The sequence below is a fragment of the Mauremys mutica genome, chromosome 3 (assembly GCF_020497125.1).
Source record: "Mauremys mutica isolate MM-2020 ecotype Southern chromosome 3, ASM2049712v1, whole genome shotgun sequence".
NCBI classification, from domain to species: Eukaryota; Metazoa; Chordata; order Testudines; family Geoemydidae; genus Mauremys; species Mauremys mutica.
In genome coordinates, this window is record NC_059074.1 from 46183173 (window position 1) to 46206803 (window position 23631).

Here is a 23631-nt window from a genome sequence, read left to right on the forward strand (position 1 = left end):
GGCGCAGCTGGGCTCAGGTAGGCTGCCTGCTTGCCATGGCCCCACGCCGCTCCTGGAAGCAGCTGGCTGCTGGCACATCTCTGCGGCCCGGGCGTGTAGGGGGCAGGGGGGGGCAGCGGGTCTCCATGTGCTGCCCTCGCCCCCAGCACTATCCCCGCAGCTCCCATTGGCCGGTTCCCTCCCAGGGGCCACAGAGACGTGTCAGGAGCCAGCTGCTTCTGGGAGCGGTGTGGGACCACAGCAGGTAGCCTGCCTGAACCTGGCTTTACCACCAGCTGAGGCCACTTGTGGTAAGCACCTGCAGCCTGCACTTCCCCCCCCCCCCCCCGCCCCGCACACCAACCCTCTGCCCTAGGTCAGAATCTTCTCCTGCACCAAACTCCCTCCCAGAGCCTGCACCCCAATCCCCTGCACCACCCCAAGCCACCTCCTGCACCAAACTACCTCCCAGAGCTCACACCCCTCACCCTCTCCTGCACCCCAACACTCTGCCCCTGCATGGAGCCCCCTCCTGCACCCAAACTCACTCCCAGAGCTTGCACCCCTCATTCTTGCACCCACGCTCAGCCAATGCACACCCCACAGTTGTGAATGTTACACTGATTTGTGACAATCCCTGAAGGATTTTGGATCTATAAACCACAAAAGACACTAATAAAAAGTAAAATTCACGAAATGTCCAGTGGATTATATGAGATTACGTGCAGTGTGACCATATGACTCCTGCACCCAAACTCCCTCCCAGAGCTTGCACCCCTCACTTCTGCACTCCAACCCTCTGTCCCAGGCTCAGCCCAGAGCCCCCTCCCACATTCCAAACCCCTCAGCCCCAACCCAGTGAAAGTGAGTGAGGGTGGGGGAGAGCAAGCGATGGAGGGGAGGGAGGGAGGAATGGAGTGAGCGGGGCCAGGCCTCGGGGAAGGGGCAGGGTAGTTGATCTTATATTCAAAAAGTGATCATGTGCATAAAAAGTTTGGAGACCACTTCTCTATGCCATTATCTAAATCATTGATGAAGATATTGAACAGAACCAGACCTAGGACTCATCCCTGCAGGACCCCACTTGATATGCCATTCCAGCTTGACTGTGAACCACTGATAACTACTCTTTGGGAATGGTTTTCCAACTAGTTATGCTCCCATCTTATAGTAGATCCATCTAAGCTGTATTGTGCTAGTTTGTTTGAGGAGGTCATGCAAGACAGTATCAAAAGCCTTACTAAAGTCAAGATATACCACATCTACCACTTCCCCTCTAACCACAAGGTTTGTTACCCTGTCAAAGAAAGGTATTAGATTGGTTTGACATGATTTGTTCTTGACAAATCCATGCTGACTGTTACTTATCACCATATTATCTTTTACGTGTTTCCAAATTGATTGGTTGGTTGTTTGTTCCATTATCTTTCCAGGTTCTGAAGTTAAGATGACTGGTCTGTAATTCTCTGGGCTGTCCTTACTCTATTTATAGATTGGCACTATATTTTCCCTTTTCCAGTCTTCTGGAATCTCTCCCATCTTCCATGAGTTTTCAAACATAATCGCTAATCGCTCAGATATCTCCTCAGCCAGCTCCTTAAGTATTCTAGGATATATTTCATCAGGCCCTGGTGACTTGAAGGCATCTAAGTTGTCTAAGTCATTTTTAACTTGTTCTGTACCCTATTTTAGCCTCAGATCCTACCTCATTTTCAAAGGTGTTCACCGTGTTAGATGTTGATCGCTACTAACCTTTTTAGTGAAAACTGCAACAAAATATGCATTTAGCACTTCTGCTATTTCCACATTTTCTGTTACTGTCTTTCCCTCTCATTAATCAGTTAGCAACCTCCGTCTGTGACCTGGTGGTTTGACTATGACCAAACTGGTGTTTTAAAAATCAGTGAGCTAGACTGTAGGCCGCAAGTCATATTGCATAGACTACAAGCAGGGCTTTGAAATAACCAAAACTGACTAACCAAGACACTAGCATAAAAGTCAGGGTGAAAAATAGATTTGTAGGACTGGAAGGGACCTTGAGAGGTCATCTAGTCCAGTCCCCTGCACTCATGGCAGGACTAAGTATTATGTAGACCATTCCTGACAGGTGTTTGGAGATTTTTAAGAGCAGGTTAGACAATGGTGGAAATTCTACATCTCCCTAGGCAATTTATTCCAGTGCTTAATCACCTTGACAGTTAGGAAGTTTTTCCTAATGTCCAATCTAAACCTCCCTTGCTGTAATTTAAGCCCATTGTTTCTTGTCCTATCCTTAGAGGTTAAGAACAATTTTTCTCCCTCCTGCTTGTAACAACCTTTTATGTACTAGAAAACTGTTATCATGTCCCCTCCCAGTCTTCTCTTCTCCAGACTGAACAAACACAATTTTTTTCAATCTTCCCTCATAGGTCATGTTTTCTAGACCTTTTATAATTTTTGTTGCTCTTCTCTGGACTTTCTCCAATTTCTCCACATCTTTCTGAAAATGTGGTGCCCAGAACTGGACACAATACTCCAGTTGAGGCCTAATCAGCGCGGAGTAAAGCAAAAGAATTACTTCTCGTGTCTTGCTGTGCTTCAACAGTCATATAGTTGCAATTTAAAGCCTAAAACAGTTGTCTACTGTACTTTCTATAGTGTCAATCAAATTTCTGGTTAAAAAACTTAGCTCACTACATTGCTCTTCTCTTTAACTTACTTTCCTTTCCTGGCTTCACTATGCTATTTTTCTCTTCCTATGTTGTCTTCAGTGTTCCCCCCACCCTTCTCCACTTGCCTCAATCTCTCTCACACAAGAATGTACTCTTCTTACTTATGCCACTGGTCTCTCCCACTAATGCATCCGTAAGGCTTAAACACTTTTAACTGGTAGTTAGAGGACTAAACTTACTAGCCAAAGTTTAATATGAAAGGCTGGACTGAGGGTGGGAGGTATTCTCCAGTGTAACTACCAACAGCGCATGCCTCCTCTCCCCACCTCAAGCTGTTGGGATTGACAAGACTAATCAGTTCACTTTGCTGCAGCTTGGCAAAATTATAAGCAGCAGGAAGGAGGCTGGAGCTGTCTGTCTGCAGACTTCAGAGTACAGCACTACATTGTTGACACTAATCTCACTTTGCAACCATAAATGTTAGGCTTTATTGTTCATAGGAAGGCCTAGGTTGCCTAGAAGTTGAAGGCACTTGCTGAGGAAAGCTTCCCACACTCGTCATGGGCAAGTAGATTTTTCAAAATCCATCTCTGAGCATTAGGTCTAGTCAGGGTTTTCAAGACCCCCAGTCAGGAACTCCTGCCTCTATCTGTATACCAGTTATATGTCATAGCTAATCCACAATGTCGAAGAGTCAGAAATTACATTTTTTTTTTTGCTATCTGCTATGGATCATATTAGACTGATTTGAAGAGAGATTTTTATAATGTACTTTCTAGAGCCATCTTTTAAGGTCTTTGTGAGACTTTTCAGCTGAACTTGCTAAGGAAAGTGTGTAAGCGAGACCGCCCACCAGGGAAATAACCCACTTCCTTCCCTGACGGACCAAGGGACACACCCCACCCATGTATTTATCTGCGACACCGATACTGACTTGGATTCCTTATTCATTCCATGGGTGGTGTACCCAAGCCCACTTATCCACTGACAGTTTAAAAACCCTTGCACCCCAATCTGGGTCTTTGCCGGTTATGCGATATGTATGTATCTTTTCATCCTTGCAAATGATATCTGTAACCCCCCATAACCCAAGCCTGACCCCAGATGTACAGTACCTTCCCTCTTAACTCATGTATATTTCCTTTCAAACATTCACTTTAATAAAAATTTTATTTCTGTTCCATAGAGTCCTTGAAGTCTCCACTAGTCCTATGTTTAGTTCCCATGAAAATTCTAGGTACACAGCACTGAAAACAAAAGTTATCCATCCAAAGGAGTAGAACGACAGGAGTGACAACAGTGCAAGCTTCTCAACTGTGCCCTGCTGTGTGTCTCAACGCAGACCTCTTAGAGTGAGAGGGTGGCCCTGTAATTTCCATCAGGTTCTTCTTGCCAACAAGGCTAATGAGGACTTACATGATGTAGTTTCAGTGCAGTTCCTAGCGGATGAGTGTCTAAATTCAGTTCACTAAGGCCACCAAACAGCTGTCAGATGGTAACAACCTTTTGCTCATCACTGAAATGGGCCAAATTGAAATTGGTGACCTAGAAGTGAAAGTCTTTACATCCTGTTAACCTGAGCCATCCTGTCCTTCAAGACTTGACAGTATTTGGATCCTCTCTTTCTCATTTATAAAATAAGAGGTAAAAAAAGGCTGGAAATATTCTCTTCAGTTCAAAACAGGAAAAGATTCATTTTATCTAGATAGCTAAACAATGCATCTCTTTTATTGGATATAGCTGTATTTTGTGTTTAACATGTGTCTTGAATAAATCAATTTTTCTTTGGTCATGTATATGGAAAAACTGTTACGGACATGGAGTACTCACTTTTTCTAAACAGATTTTTTTCAAAGTAACATAAAGGTGCTTTACCAAACTGGGATTATAAAAAATTAATTCTAGGGAAAGATCCAACGCTGAAGAAATAAATAATGCAGATTTCCTCTTGGACGTGGTGGATAATCCTAGCTATAGTATAGGATGCTATCTTTGGAAACAGTACTATTTGTTTTTTAATAAATTAGAAAAATGAATTTAGTCAAAAGTCAATCGTGTATCTCAGTATTGGTGTAGGGTTTGGGGGGAGTAAGGGAGGCACTAAAACTTTGTTTTTTAAAATATTTGTTTCCCACTGGATTTTTCTGTAGATTTATCCCTCTTTTGTTGTACAAGGTTAATGGTAATACACAGTTTTTGTTTCTTATTCTTGCAAGACTTAAATGTTGTGAAATAGCTGGTACTGTTCAGTGACCTTCTGCATAAGTGTTTGTTCTTTGGGATGGATTTAGCTAGGGTTTTCCCTCCTCATCTGAAGCATTATCTTTGCCAGGAAGCATGTCATTTGATTCAGAAAAATCTACAGAATCATAATTTCAATGATATCACCCTCTGTAGCATGGCCAGTGGAGATTTGCTGCCCTTTGTTTTCCCCTAGCTCCAGGTCTTGGTCAATGTTCCTTCTAATTTTTTCCATCTATGTATTGAATTAATTTTGTTATGTGCACCATTTCGAGGTAATGTGCGGGTGTGTGCCACCAGTAGAAACAAAAAACCTAGATATAATATATATTTTTAAGAAGTTACCATAGGGATAATTATTCCAGCCAGGACAGATTAGGCATTTTAGAACTCACTACTCACAGAATTAAATTTAAGCATAAGAGGGAAATAAAAATTATGAAATGCATAGACCAATCAAAACACTAAAATAACACACTTTGAAAGAATAATATTACAGAGAATATATGTGTATTGCATGAAGTATCAAGAAGTAACAACAACAGTAATACAAGTATGTGTTGGGAGGTGAGTGTGAAAGACAGACACACACTCTGTGTGTGTGTGTGTGTGTTTGTGAGAGAGAGAGAGAGAGACATGTGCTGCCCCTTTAAGTAGATCAACACTCACCACTCTGAAGCCTGCTTGTTCAGACACAGCAGCAGCTACCAGCAAGCTCCGTCCCACTCCTGAGCCCTGTCATCATATCTCTCCCTCCCCCCCCCCCGGCTCTGTGCTGATGGGGTACAGGGGCGGGGGGAGGAGGACTCCCTGACATCAGAGCCCCTCCCCCAGCTCTGCACAGCAGGCAGAACGCTCCCGGGAGCAGCTAGCCAGGGGCTCCAAGGCAGAGGGCAAGGGCAGTGGGGATAGGGGCACCTGAAGTGCGCGGCACTGAATAGACTGCTGGGCGGCCATGCATCTTAGAGGGAATTTAGGTGTTAGTGGAAATTTTGATAATACAGTGCCATCAGTCGCACTGGTTATTATTAAAAATCCTTTCTCCCATGAATACAATGGTACCAAACATGGCAAATCTAAACAATTATGTAAATATATGTTCAAGAAAATTTTTACCACATCCTTTCAGGATATGAAACTACTGGAAGGTTGGCTGGAAAACCAAATTATCTTTTTCTGGAAAGCATTTGATTAGCCTCTGAAGACTTTTCTTGCTCAGAAGATGCTTGGAATAGCTGAGACAATCACTGATATGCAGTGTGGATGATGATCCGTGTGACAACGTGTCTAGCAGTGGTGCCCTAGACTAAGACGACACTGATGATGACTTTGATTTGAATAAATGTTTTCAGGCCTACATGTCAAGGCTAACTTCCCTAGAATGACCAAAAATCAGTGTCTATTTTATGTAAGTAAACCATCCCAGTGTTAAAGTATATTTTTAAAAAGTTGATTTAAAAAAGAAAACATCTTCTCAAATATATAGCTACATAATTATTCTAGGCTTGTCGCATTTTATACCATTGCATTCATGGGAGAAAGGACTTTTGAATAATACCCAATTTGATCCATTTCCAACTAAATTGTATTATTAAAATTTTCACCAACCCAGAGGATCTGGAGCTGGGAGATGGGGACAGCAAGTTCCCCCAGCACTCTGCAGAGGGTGACACCATTGAAATTATGATTCTGTGAATTTTTACAAATCAAATGATACCTCCCTGGCCTTTCTATCACTAAATTGCCAATGGAATAAGATTTACTACATTATGCTCCCACACTAAAAAGACAAAGTTTAGTTTCACAAACTAGATGATTTATGATTTCAGTGGAATTCCTGTAAATGAGTTGTAGAATCAGGCCCCTAAACTGTTGCTTTGTTCCTGAACAATGTGTAATATCTACAGATGGCATTAAAATTTTAAAATTAAATTTAAAATTTCTAGTGTAATGCAGTGACCAAAGGGGCTAATGTTATCCTGGGATGGTATAAACAGGAGAATAGCAAATAAAAGTTAGAGATTATTCCCTCTTTGTATTTACGCTGCTGTGACTGCTGCTGGAATACTGTCTAGTTCTGCTGTCTACAATTAAAAAATAATGTTGATAAATTGGAAAAGGTTCGAAGAGCCACAAGAATGATTAAAGAATTGAAAAACATGCCAGATAGTGATAGACTGTTTAATTTAACAAGAGACGGTTAGGTGGTGACTTGATCACAATTCATGGGGCACAAAAATTTCATAATGGACTTTTCTGTGTAGCAGACAAACATATAATGGGATCCAATGGCTGGAAGTTGATGCTAGACACATTCAGACTAGAAATAAGGTGCAGATTTTTATCAGTTAAGGTAATTAACCATTGGAACAGGTTACTGAGATTTGTGGTGCATTTTCCATCAACTTTTAAAATCAAGATTGGATATTTATTCTAAAAGATGTTCTCTAGATAAATCCAGAGAAGTCTTATCGCCTGTGGTTATGCAGGAGATCAGACTAGATGATCACAGTGATCTTTTATGGCCTCACAATCTATGAAATCCTTACATAAGAAAATGCTCAGACAAATTCCATGAAGGTTTTGGAGGGCTGTCATTCAAGATATTTTCCTTGTTGACTGGAATTCAAATTACAAAGACAGATTTAAATTAGAGTACTGACTCTTGGACTAATTTTAACTCAGTGGGAGTTACACCCATTTATATCAGGCCTGAATTTGACGTGAGTGTCTCTTTGCCATATACTGATGTAATTCTCTGCAGACATTGTAATCAAGTATTGTGTGTGTGTGTGTGAGAGAGAGAGAATAAATCCACTAAAGCAGTAGTCCAGTATTTTCTGTGTTTTCTCTGTCTTTAGTAGTAGAAGAGCTGAACATGTATGTAACGTAGTTTTTAGAAAAAAAATGGTTACAGGGATTATGAATAGGAAAGGTGAAAATAAGTGTGGCAGACTTCCTTGGGCGTGAACAGAGACATCTGTTCATAAGAGCCAAGAACTAAAGCTAATCCACAGAAAAATGTTTTGAGACAGTTTTATTGTGGAAGTTGGTGGTTGGTCATGACCTGATTACATTCAGTATGGGCAGAGGACAGTCATAGTATCATAGAATATCAGGGTTGGAAGGGACCTCAGGAGGTCATCTAGTCCAACCCCCAGTCCCAACCAGTAATATATATTTAGTGTTTCAAAAGGGCTATTTTCCCAAAACTGAGGAAAATTAAGACAAAAAGTGTGAATCAAAATTGGCAGCTTCTTTTAGAAGTTTATCAAATGGCCAAAAAGTACAATGCCACAATTAATAAAGAGGACATCTTTGGCTAAAAGCCCATCCTGGGTCAGTGCTAAATTAAAGGCAGCAATTAGATATAAAAAACCAATATATAAGAAATGGGAAAAAAGGGGAAAGATGTAACAATCAGTATAAAGCAGAAGTCATGAAGTGCAGAAAAATTATAAGGAAAGCTAAAGATAACAGGGAAAAATCCATGGCTGGCAGGGATAATAACAATAAGAAGGGATGGGTACGTGTGTGTGTGTTTATAAAGTTTGTTAAGAACAAAAGAGATCCTAGCAATGGAAGAGTTCCATCACTAGACGGAGATGGTAAAATTGTTAGTTTTGATGCAGAAAAGGCAGAAATGTTCAATAAATATTTCTGTTCTGTATTTGGAAAGAAGTGGGATGATGTACTCATATCACATGAGCATTAAGTACTTTACAGTCAGTTAGTAACTAAGGTGACTGTTAGACAATATCTACTAGGAATAAACATTTTTAAATCAACAGGCTCAGATAACTTGCAGTCAAGAGTCCTAAAAGAGCTGGATGAGGAGATCTCTGGCCCATTGATGTTAATTATTAACAAATCTTGGGGTACCAGGCAAATACCAGAGAGTGGAAGAGTGCAAATGTTGTGCCAATGTACAAGAAGGGCAAGCGGGTTGACCCAGATAAATGTATGCCAGTAGTTAGCCTGACATTATTCTGAGACAAAATAATAGAAAAGTTGATACAGGAGCCTGCTTTAAATTCAATTCAATTGATAGAGAATAGGAATATAATTAATGTCAGTTGACACGGATTTATGGAAAATAGGTCTTGTCAAACCTTATTTTATTCTTTGAGATTGCTGAGATTGGTTGATAATGGGAACTGCTTAAATGTAATAGACTTTTGTTAGCCATTTCATTCACACAATGTTCTGATTAAAAAAATTAGCACTGTACAAGATCATTAAATGGGTTAAAATCTAGCTAACTGATAGATCTCAAAAAGCGGTCCTTAGGAAATCATCATCTAATGGGGTTGTTTCTAGTGGGTTTCCATAGCGATTAGTTCCAGGCCTGATGCTATTCAACATTTTCATCAATGATCTGGAAGCATAAATCAGAGTTGATAGCAGATGATGCAAAGATTGGTGGAGTGGTACCAAAATGATGACAGGGCATTTATACAGAGCAATCTGGATCACTTGGTAAACTGGGCCAATTCAAACAAAATGTCTTAATACAGCCAAATGCAAAGTTATACCTCTAGGAATATGGAAAGTAGGCCATGCCTACAGATGGAAGGATTGGATCTTGGATACCAGTGGGTCTGAAAAAGGTCTGCGGGTCCCAGTGGACAAAAAAACCAACATGAGCTCCCCATGTAATGTTATGGGAGAAAGGGTTAAATGTGATTGGGCCCAGTTCTTGTGTTCACATTTTAAAAAGAATATTGAAAAAAAGGTGCAGAAAAGAACCACAAATGTGATTTGAGGGCTGGAAAAAATGCCATGCCGCAAGAGCTTAAAGATCTAAATCTGTTTAGCTTATCAAAAAGATCAAGAGGTGATTTGATTGCATAAATACCTTCACAGAGAGAAAATACCAGGTACTAACATGCTCTTTAGTCTAGCAGAAAAAGGCATAACAAGAAGCAATGCCTGGAAGCTGAAACCAGACAAATTCAAACTAGACGTTAAGAACAAATTTTTAACATTATGACACACTACCAAGGGAAATGGTGGATTCTCCATCTCTTGATGTCTTCAAGTCAAGACTGGATGCTTTTCTGGATGATATGCATTAGTCAAGCACATGTTGTTGGGCTCAATGTAGGGGTAGTTGGGTGAAATTGTGTGTTCTGTGTAAGCCAGGAGGTCAGACTAGATGAGCTAATGGTCCTTTTTTTGCCTGAAATGCTATGAATTTATGAATCGCATCGGCATAAGGATCTGCCTGCCTGGATCCCATCGCAGGATTGAGACTCAATTAAACAAATGTATTTCTTATTTCAGGAGCAGTGTATAGACATTACTCACTGTTCGGAAATAGATTGTACACATGATGGTTCCTGATAGGATCTCATTAGAGGTTATTTTAATTAATGGTGGTAACTGGCTGAGAAGTTCTATTGCTTATTATTCATTAAGTCTCTTTATTAATTGAAGTAATGAATGTAAATAATGAAGTAATGTTTTATTTCTTTTTTAGATTATAATCTATGGAGATTTGCCAAAAAATAAAGAAAATGTAGTATATTTATCAAATCATCAGTGTACAGGTTTGTATCTCATTTGTTTGCACTTTTTTTTCTTAAACTAAAAGGTAGAAAAGCAGAATCTTAAAGCTGTTGGGCATGCTATTTAAAGAGAAATATTTCAGATTTTTCCAGTACAATCTTAAGTATAACAGCGATATTAAATATAGACAGTAAATATGTTTTAGCTAAATCTCTGTAGTATTTATGTAATCCATATTTTTTAAGAACAACTTTAGCAACAAAGTAGGAGATTTTTTTTAACAGAAAGTCATAAACTGACTTTGAAAATTAATATTATAGCCACTTATTTCTTAAATTAATTTCTTAAAAGGAGGGTGTCACAGATTAACTCAGATTATTAGCAAATATGAGTCCAGACAAATATAATCTCCACATCAGAACCTGTGCTCTGAATTTCTTTTGGTGTTTCTGGACCTGAACCTGCAAAGTGTCTTTGCATATGATCCTACTTAGCACTGGGTGTAGCTAATGAGAGGCACTTGGCACCTTGCAAGGTTCAGCCCTATCCGAATTACCACAAAATGTAAGTCATAACATTTAAACTCTAAAATCAAGATGCACCCTAAACGGAGGAGATGAGGAGGCAGCTTAATTCAGCAAGGAAAAACTCCTGAAATTATTTCCTCTCAAGCACCTTTCAGGATCAGGCCCTGAGTACCTTAATTTCCATTGACTTCAGTGAAGGCACTCAGCACCTTAGAGGAGTAAGACTTTTAGTCCAATCTACTATGCATTATAAGGTAACTTGGTTTAGCTGTGCTTAGCCAAGTTTCCTTATGTCTGGATTTCTCTACAGGGAAGACAGATACCACCTGTAACTCAAGGATCAAGGTTCAGTTACCTCCCTGCTAAACATTTGATTGGGTCTGTGCACCTCATCAAACAAAGGTGTCGGAGTGAGAAATCCCACTGAAAACTACAGCTAAGAATTGGTACCTACAAACTTATGTGCTTTATGGCCCATTTGTTTTAGCTTTTCTCAGAGGATTTAGGTGTACAGTAGGCTGATATGTGAAGATGTTGGTATTTGATTTATGTGGTGCTGCTTGGTACAGGCGTGAATTGACAGTATTGCATTTTGTTTTTGTGACTTTAAAGGATTTGCTGGGTGCTCAAACCTTTTTAGTTATTCTAAATTGAACGAAAGGAAATATATTTATGAAACTGTCCACAGCATAGTGTCTGGGCAATGATCAACAGTAATGTTTCTATACCTAACTTGTTGATCATTGTCAACTCTGGATGAGTCTCACCCATCATTTAAATTATATAGCACTCCCATTAGGCAAAAGCCCAGGAGAAAACAGTCTTGCACTGTGCCCTGAAGGTCAATGGAATCTGGCTTTGCCAACCTAGTGAGAGCAGCAAGTCCCAGAGCTAAGGGCCCTCCACTGGAGTGATGCCACTGTGTTTCTTTTGATTGATTTGACAATCTGTTCTTGCTTTAGATAAGTGTTTTGTGCTAATCATCATTGATCTTTGCAGCTGATCTAAAGAGCAGCATTGAAGGACTCCAAAGGAGAAATCCATGGTGTCCTCAGAGGTAGGGGGTCATAAAGAAGAAAAAATTAAATGGCAAGGAAGGGAGGGAATCTCTCAAGCTTGAGTACGCACATACGAAGTAGGGAACCTTTCTGGCTTGGAGGAGAGGAAAGTATATTTTTCATACATGGTAGAGAAAACTAGTAACGTAAACCAAAATTTCCTGATAAATTGAGTGCACCTGATGGCTCTTTACACTAGCAAATTGCAGAGTCACATGCCTAAATGCCACAAATTGGACTTTCAGTTGATCAATGAAACTGGAAAACAGGCAAGACTCCTTTAAAATATATTGACTATAATGCTTAACATATTAAAATAAGATGATCGTCTTCAAATGTCTGCTTTCCATATTGTGGGACATGTAATATGGAAATGGATTCTGATGCCAGGTATTTCAGAAAGATGTAGTTTGTGTATGCACATGTGCATATACACAAAATGTGTGTCGTTTAAGGTTATTGCAAGCAACATGCCTAATGCAAATCTTCAACAACAAAAAGTTAAGTAACAGTACATACCATCTGTTCCTCCATCCAGAGAGAGATACCTCACCACTAGCACAACCACTGCATACCACAGGTAATGTGTATCAGCTGTAACTCTGCCCCATAGGGAATGCCCCTCTTTCAGTGACCACTTTCTGAAACATCCACTACAGTTATCTTCATAAAGACCAGGTACCGCCCACTATTACTTCTACACAGTTTTGGGAATCCACATGAACTCAAGCTTTATAGAATATGCATGTACTTCAATCAGTGTGGCTACTTGCGTGCATAAAGTTATGCTTGTGGAAGATCAGCCCTTTAATCTTTGCAGGTAATTGATGACAGAATTTCAGGTGTCACCAAGTTTTTGGATCTGGAACTAAATTGGTTTGTTTTTTTTTCTTGTTAAAGATGTAGTGAAGTGCTGTCCGTGCATGGGAAATAACTGCCTGGAAGGAGTACTGCAGAAAAGAATCTGGGGGTTATAGTGGATCAAAGACTAAATAGGAGTCAACACTGTCATACCACTGTAAAAAAAAAAAAGGGGGGGGCGGGTTCTGGGGGGACATCATTCTGGGATGTATTAGCAGAAGCATTGAAAGCAGGACACGAGAAGTAATTATTTCACTCTGCTAAGCACTAATAAGGCCTCAACTGGAGTACTGTGTCCAGCTGTAGACACCACACTTCAGGAAAGATACAGACAAATTGGAGAAAGTCCAGAGAAGAGGAACAAAAAAGATTGAAGGTCTAGAAAACATGACCTATGAGGAAAGATTGAAAAAAATTGGGTTTAATCTGGAGAAGAAAAGACTGATGGGGGAGAACATGATAACAATCTTCAAGTACATAAAAGATTATAAAGAGGATGATGATAAATCGTTCTTATCCACTGAGGATAGGACAAAAAGTAGTGGGCTTAAATTCCAGCAAGAGAGATTTAGGTTAAATATTAGGAAAAAAAATACTTAGGGGGGTTGTGGAATCTTTGTCATTGGAGATTTTTAAGAACAGGTTAGACAGACACCTGTCAGAGACAGTCTAAACCAGAGGTGGGCAAACTACGGCCTGCAGGCCCCTCCTGCCCGGCCCCTGAGCTCCTGGCCTGGGAGGCTAGCCCCTGGCCCTTCCCCTGCTGTTCTCTCTCCCCCGCAACCTCAGCTCGCTCCACCGCTGGCACAATGCTCTGGGCAGCAAGGCTGCGAGCTCCTGGGGCAGTGCAGCTGCAGGGCCGGGGCCTGACCTGGTGCTCTGTGCTGCGCGGTGGTGTGGCTGGCTCCAGCCTGGTGGCGCGGCTGTAGCGCCACCAGCCACCGGTGCTCCAGGCAGCGTGGTAAGGGGGCAGGGAGTGGGGGGGTTGGATAGAGGGCAGGGGAGTTAGGGGTGGGGGTTGAGGGTGGGGGTGTGGATAGGGATCGGGCAGTCAGAGGGCAGGGATCGGGGGTTAAATGGGGGCAGGGGTTGCCAGGGGGCAGTCAGGAAGGAGAGGGGGGATTGGATGGGGTGGTGGGGGGCAGTTAGGGGCAGGGGTCCTGGGGCAGTCAGGGGACAGGGAGAAAGGGTGGTTGGATGGGGCAGCGGTCCCGGAGAGGGCAGTCAGGAATGAGAGGAGGGGTTGGATGGGATGGCAGGGGGCAGTCAGGGGTGGGGTTCCGGGGGCTGTCAGGGGACAGGGAACAGTGGGGTTGGATGGAGCAGGAGTCCGGGGAGGGGGGCCATCACAGGACGAGAAACAGGAAGGGTTGGATAGGGGGCAGGGCTGGGCCATGCCTGGCTGTTTGGAGAGGCACAGCCTCCACTAACTAGCCCTCCATACAATTTTGGAAACCTGATGTGGCCCTCAGGCCAAAACGTTTGCCCGGCCCTGTCTAGACAATACTTAGTCCTGCCTCAGTGCATGGGAATGGACTAGATGATCTGTCAAGATTCTTTTCAGTCCTACATTTCTGTGATTCTATGAAACAAAAACAAACAAAAAAAAACCAACAGCCACTTCTTGGAATGGAATATTTAAAGTTATGAATGAACAGGAGTAATTAACGTGTTGGGAAAAGTTGACAAGGAAGTAACAAATAAACATGTTTCTGGGAAGATTTCTTAGTATTGTCATTGAAAAATATCAGTCATCCCGAGTGTTTACTACATGCTTTTTTCCTCTCATGAGATTTCTGTTATGAACATCAGAAGCATAATTACTGTTTCAGAAGCACTTTAGTTCTATCCTGTGTACAAAATGTTTTTTGTTTCCTCAGGAATATTTGAGGCCCAGTTTGACTAAAGAGTTCTGGGTTTTTGTCTTTGCAGTTGACTGGATTGTTGCAGACATGTTGGCAATCAGACAGAATGCTCTTGGGCATGTCCGATACGTTTTGAAAGATGGGTTAAAATGGCTTCCCTTGTATGGGTGGTATTTTTCTCAGGTAACTCCCATTTGTTTGTTTTTTTTCCTACTGTTTGCACATGTAGCATACAATTTATTATGTTCTTTACTGTCTATTTCTAACTGTCTACTTGTTCAAAAGGAACATCAGTGAGTCAGAATGTTCTTGTTGTGCCTTTATTTTAACAAGAAAATTGATTGGTCTCATTCAGAGGGGTGTACATTTGAACATCTAGATAACATTGATGTAAAAGACAGCTGTTTATCAGAGGATTGACTCAGCTTTTTAACTAACATTTCTTAACTAATCTTTCTAATTAACAAAATACTGTGTTTTAGAGTAATATCAGAATTAAAATCATGGGGCAAAATTTAGAGGTGGTGTCTAACTTGGGGTCCTTTATGCTTGTTCTCCCTTTCAGATATTTACATATGTGTGCTTGTCAATGTGTAAGAGCCAGATTCTCCTTTCATCCTTCTGTAAATTGGGGTAATGTCATTGAAGACAGTGGAGTAATACTGATGTAAAACCAGTAAGAGAGGAGAACTGGGAGAATACTCTCTCAATCATTTTGTCAAGGGAGGTTGAAGTTTGCCTTCATGCTATTGCCACTACAGAATGGTCAGGGTTGCCTTAACCTGCAGGTGTCATGAGATCTGCACAGATCTCGTTACACAAATAACGGACTAGTGCTTCTGCACAATTGTCTAGGCCAACCTTTCCCGCATGACAACGTGGCTCCTTTAGTACAGCAGAACCTCAGAGTTACAAACACCTTGGGAACGGAGGTTGTTTGTAACTCTGAAATGTGCACAACACTGAACAAAACGTTCTGGTTGTTCCTTCAAAAGTTTACAACTGAACATTGACTCAATACAGCATTGAAATTTTACTATGAAGAAGAAAAATGCTGCTTTTAACCATCTTAATTTAAATGAAACAAGCACAGAAACAGTTTCCTTACCCATCTCCATAGCTTTGGAGGAGTAGTTGTAGAGATGGTTTACTCAAATTCAGTGCTGCATGGAGCAAGCATCAAACACCCTGTGGATATGGAGGAGAGCATGCCACAGAAGGTATCTGCTTCCTTACTCCTCTCAACTCAATACACACAGAGCCCAAACCCTATGGTGCTCCAGGGAAGGGGCTTCTAGTGAGAAGAACAGGGGAGAATGTGCTATGGAGACAATGACCCTTCCTTCTCTGTTCCCTTCCCTACCCACTTGAACACCCAAGCCAAAGTGACAGTTTCTGATGCTCTTTTATTTCTCCTCTGCCATGGATTAGCAGAGTGCAAGAAGAGAATATGATCTGTGGAAAGAGCACTACTATTGCCCTTGCATCTAGTCACTATGTCTCTGGTGGTCTAATTCTGCTTTTATTATAATGCTAACAATTTATGTTCTCTATTGCATCCACTATCACTTGGTGTCCAAAGTTGTTTTTCGTAATTTTCCAAAATCTTGCAATGGCTCTCTGGAATATTCTGTGTTCAACTTCCTGACTACTATACTGATCGTTAATAAACTGTTCCTCTGGAAGTTAGTGTGAATGTAAGCTACGCTTTTATACAGAACATAGTTATTAAATTAAACCTGTGTAGTTTTGTGTGCCCCACAACACTTTTCACACTATTAAAGACATTAAACACAGACGGATATATTACTAATCCAGGAACACAAATGGAAGACTGTTTACAGACACTAGTGTGTATTTAAGAAAATGTATTTAAATTACTGAAAAAGGATACATCAGGACTGAAGTGCAAGCTAATAGATATTTTTATTGTCTTTATCACACCAAACACTGCAAAAACATAAAACACTTCCTCTTCTTCCTGTTGATGCTCTGTCAGTGATGTCACTCACACTCCACTAAAACTTTCCAGTGATATGTACTTACAGAATACTCACGGAATTTATATTCCCTACGTCAGGTAAACATCCCAAAATACACACATTTTGGCTACCTAGTTGTGCAGAATTCAGGCGCTAAGGAAACATATTTGTAAACATAGGTCATTGTTGATCTAGAAACATGTTTTAAAGTACAGAGGGAAAAAACTGAAAATATAGACAGTGTGCTTATGGACTTCCAGACATCTGTTTTGAGCCTACACATATATTTTGATATTATTCAAAAGCAAATACAGTAGAAATTCAGTATAAATTAGGGAATTGGATCTATAGATGATTGCATAGCTAACAAATTCCTTTTTTTTAAATATGTATTTCTAATGGTAACAAAGAAAGAAGCTCCTTACATTCATCTGCTATGGCACAGGATTGTTCTATTAGCTAAAAATATAATAGCTGTGTATCTAAAGTTGGCTTTAATATTTTTGTGTGCATCTGCAGAACAGTTTCTGACCAGTCCTTCTCCACTAAAATGCAACCATGCTGGATAAGAGGTCAGCAGAGAATTTTGGGGAAAATTAAGCAAAAAATATTATATATTCTTTTTCTATGCTTCCTTCTAGTCTCCTACTAGCCATCACTGCTTGTCTGGGTAAGTAGCCATGCCTCAACTGGCTATTAGCCTGTGGTAGTTTTGTGATTCCCTTCTGAAGTGGAGTGACAGAACAAGTAGAGAGCAGTTAATGCACCATTGAATTTATGCTCCATTTTGATGCTATTTTTTGGAAAGCAATATGCTAACTGTGGCTCTCACTCTTCAAACAGAATATCATTGCTAATACTACGTGGACTTTTGCAACCCACAAAGCTCATTTGGGCAAGTCCATCCTCAGTTTCGCCAGTGTCTAAAAAGATGGACAAATTATATAAATATTTACCCCAAGAGGATTTTTCAAACTCTTTGGTAGTAGAAGCTGCTGTTCAGAGACCTAAGGGTGGATTAGTACACTCTATTTACTCAGATAAAAATAAAGAAAATGAATTTATTGGGAAAAAAAAAGTATCAGAGGGGTAGCCGTGTTAGTCTGGTTCTGTAGAAGCAGCAAAGAATCCTGTGGCACCTTATAGACTAACAGACGTTTTGCAGCATGAGCTTTCGTGGGTGAATACCCACTTCTTCGGATGCAAGTAGTGGAAATTTCCAGGGGCAGGTTTATATATGCAAGCAAGAAGCAAGCTAGAGATAACGAGGTTAGTTCAATCAGGGAGGATGAGGCCCTGTTCTAGCAGTTGAGTGAAAACCAAGGGAGGAGAAACTGGTTCTGTAGTTGGCAAGCCATTCACAGTCTTTGTTTAATCCTGAGCTGATGGTGTCAAATTTGCAGATGAACTGGAGCTCAGCAGTTTCTCTTTGAAGTCTGGTCCTGAAGTTTCTTTGCTGCAGGATGGCCACCTTAAGATCTGCTATTGTGTGGCCAGGGAGGTTGAAGTGTTCTCCTACAGGTTTTTGAATATTGCCATTCCTAATATCTGATTTGTGGCCATTTATCCTTTTCCTTAGAGACTGTCCATTTTGGCCGATGTACATAGCAGAGGGGCATTGCTGGCATATGATGGCATATATTACATTGGTGGTCATGCAGGTGAATGAACCGGTGATGGTGTGGCTGATCTGGTTAGGTCCTGTGATGGTGTCACTGGTGTAGATATGTGGGCAGAGTTGGCATCGAGGTTTGTTGCATGGATTGGTTCCTGAGTTAGAGTTACTATGGTGCGGTGTGCAGTTACTGGTGAGAATATGCTTCAGGTTGGCAGGTTGTCTGTGGGCGAGGACTGGCCTGCCACCCAAGGCCTGTGAAAGTGTGGGATCATTGTCCAGGATGGGTTGTAGATCCCTGATGATGCGCTGGAGGGGTTTTAACTGGGGACTGTATGTGATGGCCAGTGGAGTCCTGTTGGTTTCTTTCTTGGGTTTGTCTTGCAGTAGGAGGCTTCTGGGTACATGTCTGGCTCTGTTGATCTGTTTCCTTAGTTCCTCGTGCGGGTACTGTAGTTTTGAGAATGCTTGGTGGAGATTTTGTAGGTGTTGGTCTCTGTCTGTGGCGTTAGAGCAGATGCGGTTGTACCTCAGTGCTTGGCTGTAGACAATGGATCTTGTGGTATGCCCGGGATGGAAGCTGGAGGCATGAAGGTAGGCATAGCGGTCGGTAGGTTTTCGGTATAGGGTGGTGTTAATGTGACCATCAATTATTTGCACCGTAGTGTCTAGGAAGTGGACCTCCCATGTAGATTGGTCCAGGCTGAGGTTGATGGTGGGGTGGAAGCTGTTGAAATCGTGGTGGAATTTTTCCAGAGTCTCCTTCCCATGGGTCCATATGATGAAGATGTCATCAATGTAGCGTAGGTAGAGAAGGGGCGTGAGTGGACGGGAGCTGAGGAAGCGTTGTTCCAGGTCAGCCATAAAAATATTGGCATATTGTGGGGCCATGCGGGTGCCCATAGCGGTGCCACTGATCTGGAGATATATATTGTCATCAAATTTGAAATAGTTGTGTGTGAGGATAAAGGCACAGAGCTCAGCAACCAATTGTGCTGTGGCATCATCAGGGATATTGTTCCTGACAGCTTGTATTCCATCAGCGTGTGGGATGTTGGTGTAGAGAGCCTCTACATCCATGGTGGCCAGGATGGTGTTTTCTGGAAGGTCACCAATGCATTGTAGTTTCCTCAGGAAATCAGTGGTGTCACGGAGATAGCTGGGAGTGCTGGTGGCATAGGGTCTGAGTAGAGAGTCCACATATCCAGACAGTCCTTCAGTGAGAGTTCCAATGCCTGAGATGATGGGGCGTCCAGGATTTCCAGATTTGTGGATTTTGGGCAGTAGATAGAATAGCCTTGGTCGGGGCTCTAAGGGTATGTTGATTTGTTCCGGTGTTGGTGTAGGGAGTGTCCTGAGTAGATGGTGCAGTTTCCTAGTGTATTCCTCAGTGGGATCTGAGGGAAGTGGCCTGTAGAATTTGGTGTTGGAGAGTTGTCTGGCGGCCTCCTTTTGGTAGTCAGACCTGTTCATGATGACAACAGCACCTCCTATATCAGCCTCTTTGATTATAATGTCAGGATGGTTTCTAAGGCTCTGGATGGCATTGCGTTCTGCACGACTTAGGTTATGAGGCAAGCGATGTTGTTTTTCCACAATTTCTGCCTGTGCACGTCGGCGGAAGCATTCAATGTATAGGTCCAGACTGTCATTTCAACCCTCAGGAGGAGTCCATGTGGAGTTCTTCTTTTTGTGCTGTTGGTGGGAGGGTAACTGTGTATCAGTGCGCTGTTCAGTGTTGTCCTGAAAGTATTATATTCTCACATAGCATATTCTCACCAGTAACTGCACACCGCACCATAGTAACTCTAACTCAGGAACCAATCCATGCAACAAACCTCGATGTCAACTCTGCCCACATATCTACACCAGCGACACCATCCCGGGACCTAACCAGATCAGCCACACCATCAGCGGTTCATTCACCTGCACGTCCACCAATGTAATATATGCCATCATATGCCAGCAATGCCCCTCTGCTATGTACATCGGCCAAACTGGACAGTCTCTAAGGAAAAGGATAAATGGACACAAATCAGATATTAGAAATGGCAATATTCAAAAACCTGTAGGAGAACACTTCAACCTCCCTGGCCACACAATAGCAGATCTTAAGGTGGCCATCCTGCAGCAAAAAAACTTCAGGACCAGACTTCAAAGAGAAACTGCTGAGCTCCAGTTCATCTGCAAATTTGACACCATCAGCTCAGGATTAAACAAAGACTGTGAATGGCTTGCCAACTACAGAACCAGTTTCTCCTCCCTTGGTTTTCACTCAACTGCTAGAACAGGGCCTCATCCTCCCTGATTGAACTAACCTCGTTATCTCTAGCTTGCTTCTTGCTTGCATATATAAACCTGCCCCTGGAAATTTCCACTACTTGCATCCGAAGAAGTGGGTATTCACCCACGAAAGCTCATGCTGCAAAACGTCTGTTAGTCTATAAGGTGCCACAGGATTCTTTGCTGCTTCTTGGGAAAAAAAGTCTTCTCATCTTTCACATTAAGTTAAATTCCATGAATTACCAAGACACAGTGTGCTAACAATACCATCTTTTGAAGAAAATGTCAGTGTTTATTGACTTGCTCCTGAATGAACAGAGGAAACTTGCACGTGCTATCACAATAGAAGGTCTCCAAGTAGCATGACATGCTTTGATAGCTCTAGATGCAGAAGCTAGAGCTGTAGCAGAAGCTAGAGCTGTAGCTACTACAATTTCTATGAGAAGGTATGCTTGGCTTAAATTTTTGGGACTGCCTCTAGAGAGCTAAAATGGAGGATCTTGCTTTTAAAGGAGGAGGACCATTGGGTACCACCGCTGATGAGTTTCTGTAAAAGATGGAAAATAGATACACTGCCAGTTACTTGGGCATCTATCAACAGCACAGGAAAAGGCCACAAGTACTAGGTTTTAAGTTCCAAAGACAACACTACCCTTGATTGTCTTCTCACCTTACTCAAAGGAGACAGTAATATCACCAGCAATAGCCTCCTTGGCAGTTTTTCTCAACCAAAGAGCTTCAAACTGAGATCAAGAGGCAATTAGGCATCTTGAGTAGCTGTGTTATTGGGCAGTATGTCAACTTAGTGACCTAAGGCCCGAGAGCTCTGATCCAGTCTTAATCCAGGTTCACTCCCCTCCATTTGGAGACTGGCTATAACATTTTTTTCTGCTGTTGGACTTTTATAACCATGGATAAGGTTTTTTTCACGGAGGTCGCAGAAGTCACAGAATCCATGACTTCCAGCCTTGAATTCAGCCATGGCAGCTGGGCGTGGCAGGGTCCCCCCCGCCCCGTCACAGTTGGCGGGGGGGACTCCTGCAGCTTCCATGTGGCAGAGAGCCCCCCGACAGTTTCCGGCTGCCATGGGAGGCAGGAGCTCCTGGCCATTGCAGGCAGTGGGTGGACCACGCCATAAAATCAACCAGAGCTGGGAGCAGGCTCCTGCAGTGACCAGCCTCTGCAGTCAGTGTGGGGGCCCTGCAGCTGAGCTCCCCATTTTGTCATGGATATTTTTAGTAAACGTCACAGGCAGGTCATGAGCAATAAAGAAAAATTAATGGAAGCCTGTGACCTGTCCGTGACTTTTACTAAAAATATCCATGACAAAATCTTAGCCTTACCTATGGACAGGTGGATTTTAGAGATTGTCCACAGAAGATATTCAATACAATTAAAAAAAAAATCCATCCTTCCAATCACAGTCTCCTTCCCTCTCACAAGAACCTGCTGAGATCAGAGATTCTAGCTCTAGGAATAAGGAGGAGGTAATATGTACTGCACCTAATAGAACCTGCATCACTCAATCCTTGAGATTGTACTTCTAAAAAAAAGTTTATAATCTAATTTAAATTAAGCCTGCACGCTTATATAACAGTAAAAGTGAATAAAATAATAGTGCTGTACACTGATATAATACCATTCACTTGAGAACCACAAAAGGCTTTGTAAACGTGAGTCGTATCAGTATCACGATCCTGCTATGAAGTAGATGGCCCTCATGCTCCACGACTTCCACTGGTTGCCTAGAGGGATCAGGAAGGAATTTTTTCTGCAGTACACAATTGGCTAGCTGTAGTGTAAGTTTATTTATTTAGCCTTCCTCTGAAGCAGAGACTGGCCACAGCAGGAAACAGGATAACAGATGGTTTGGACTAGTGCTCTGAGGTGGTACAGCGAATTCTTTTTCTATATGTTGGACTGGTGTATCTTGCTCACATGCTCAGGGTTATAACAGGTTGCCAGATTTAGGGTTGGGAAGCAACTTCCCCATGTCAGATTGGCTGGGACCCTGGGATTTTGGTGGTGTGTGTGTCGGGGGGGGAGGGGGCTAGGTTGGGTTTTGCCTTCCTTTGAAGCAGTGGGCATGGTTCATATGCTGGGATCATCTGGGCATCCCTCACCTAATCAGGTCCTTGCTATTGCAGAAGTCTTGGGTATTCATGGCACTTTGGTCTCTCTCAATCTCTCCCCATGACACAAAAAAAAGGTGGAAGTCTTTGCCTTACATTACACCTCAATACTCAAAAGCTCAATACTTTCATCAAGACATCTCGTTTCTGTATGTTACCCTAGCCTCTATCATACCCTCCCTTTGAAAGATTGGCTTGCAGCTTGTGATTTAAAGGATAGGCATTTACATATTTCCTCTTGTTCTTATTGCAAATACCTTAGTTTCATATTGGGAGAGGACTACTTCCAGTACAGGATCCTTCCATTTGGATTTTATGCTGTCCCCATAGTATTCTCAAAATATCTATCACCTAAGAAGAAAGGGAATTCTCTTGTACCCTTATTTGGAGGATTGACTAATAAAAGTGTCATTAAAGGAACATCTTTGTAATGCTCTCTTCTGCACATGTACTGTCTTCAGAAGTATGGTTTCATGATAAACCCTAAAAAGTCCCTCTAACAAATCAGTTGTGAAATCTTATCTCTGTTAGACTCTGAGATAAGCAGAGTGCTGCTTCCTCAAGAGAGGTCCCTGAATGTAAAATCAGCAGTAGAAACTTGGCACTCTCAAAGGGTAATGTTCTATCTCAAGTTGATGGGACTTTTTAACTTCAACAATATACGCATGTCTCAAAATAAAAACTTTACAGCACTGGCTGTCAGCCAACTACAGACAAAGTACAGACAGATGAATCAAAAGCTTTCCATTCCAAAGAAAGTGCTAATATCTCTAGATTAGCAAGGTCAACCTTACGATGTCCTCAAAGGGGTACCATTCAGTCCTCTTCCATCCATAACAGATACTGAATAATCCAACATAGAATGGTATGCTCACTGCTGCAGGTTCGCAGTCCAGGAACATTGGAATTCCCCCCAAAGACAACAT

At 41.8% G+C, this 23631-nt stretch overlaps 1 protein-coding gene across 1 annotated transcript in view; it reads left to right on the plus strand.

Annotated features, from left to right (window-relative positions):
• The window catches only part of AGPAT5 (1-acylglycerol-3-phosphate O-acyltransferase 5), a 107350-nt gene that overhangs the window by 21537 nt on the left and 62182 nt on the right, over nucleotides 1-23631 (plus strand). The window contains exons 2-3 of the mRNA XM_045009000.1: nucleotides 10354-10423; nucleotides 14761-14876. Of these exons, the coding sequence (XP_044864935.1) occupies nucleotides 10354-10423; nucleotides 14761-14876 (186 nt within the window). The remainder of the gene's footprint in view (nucleotides 1-10353; nucleotides 10424-14760; nucleotides 14877-23631) is intronic.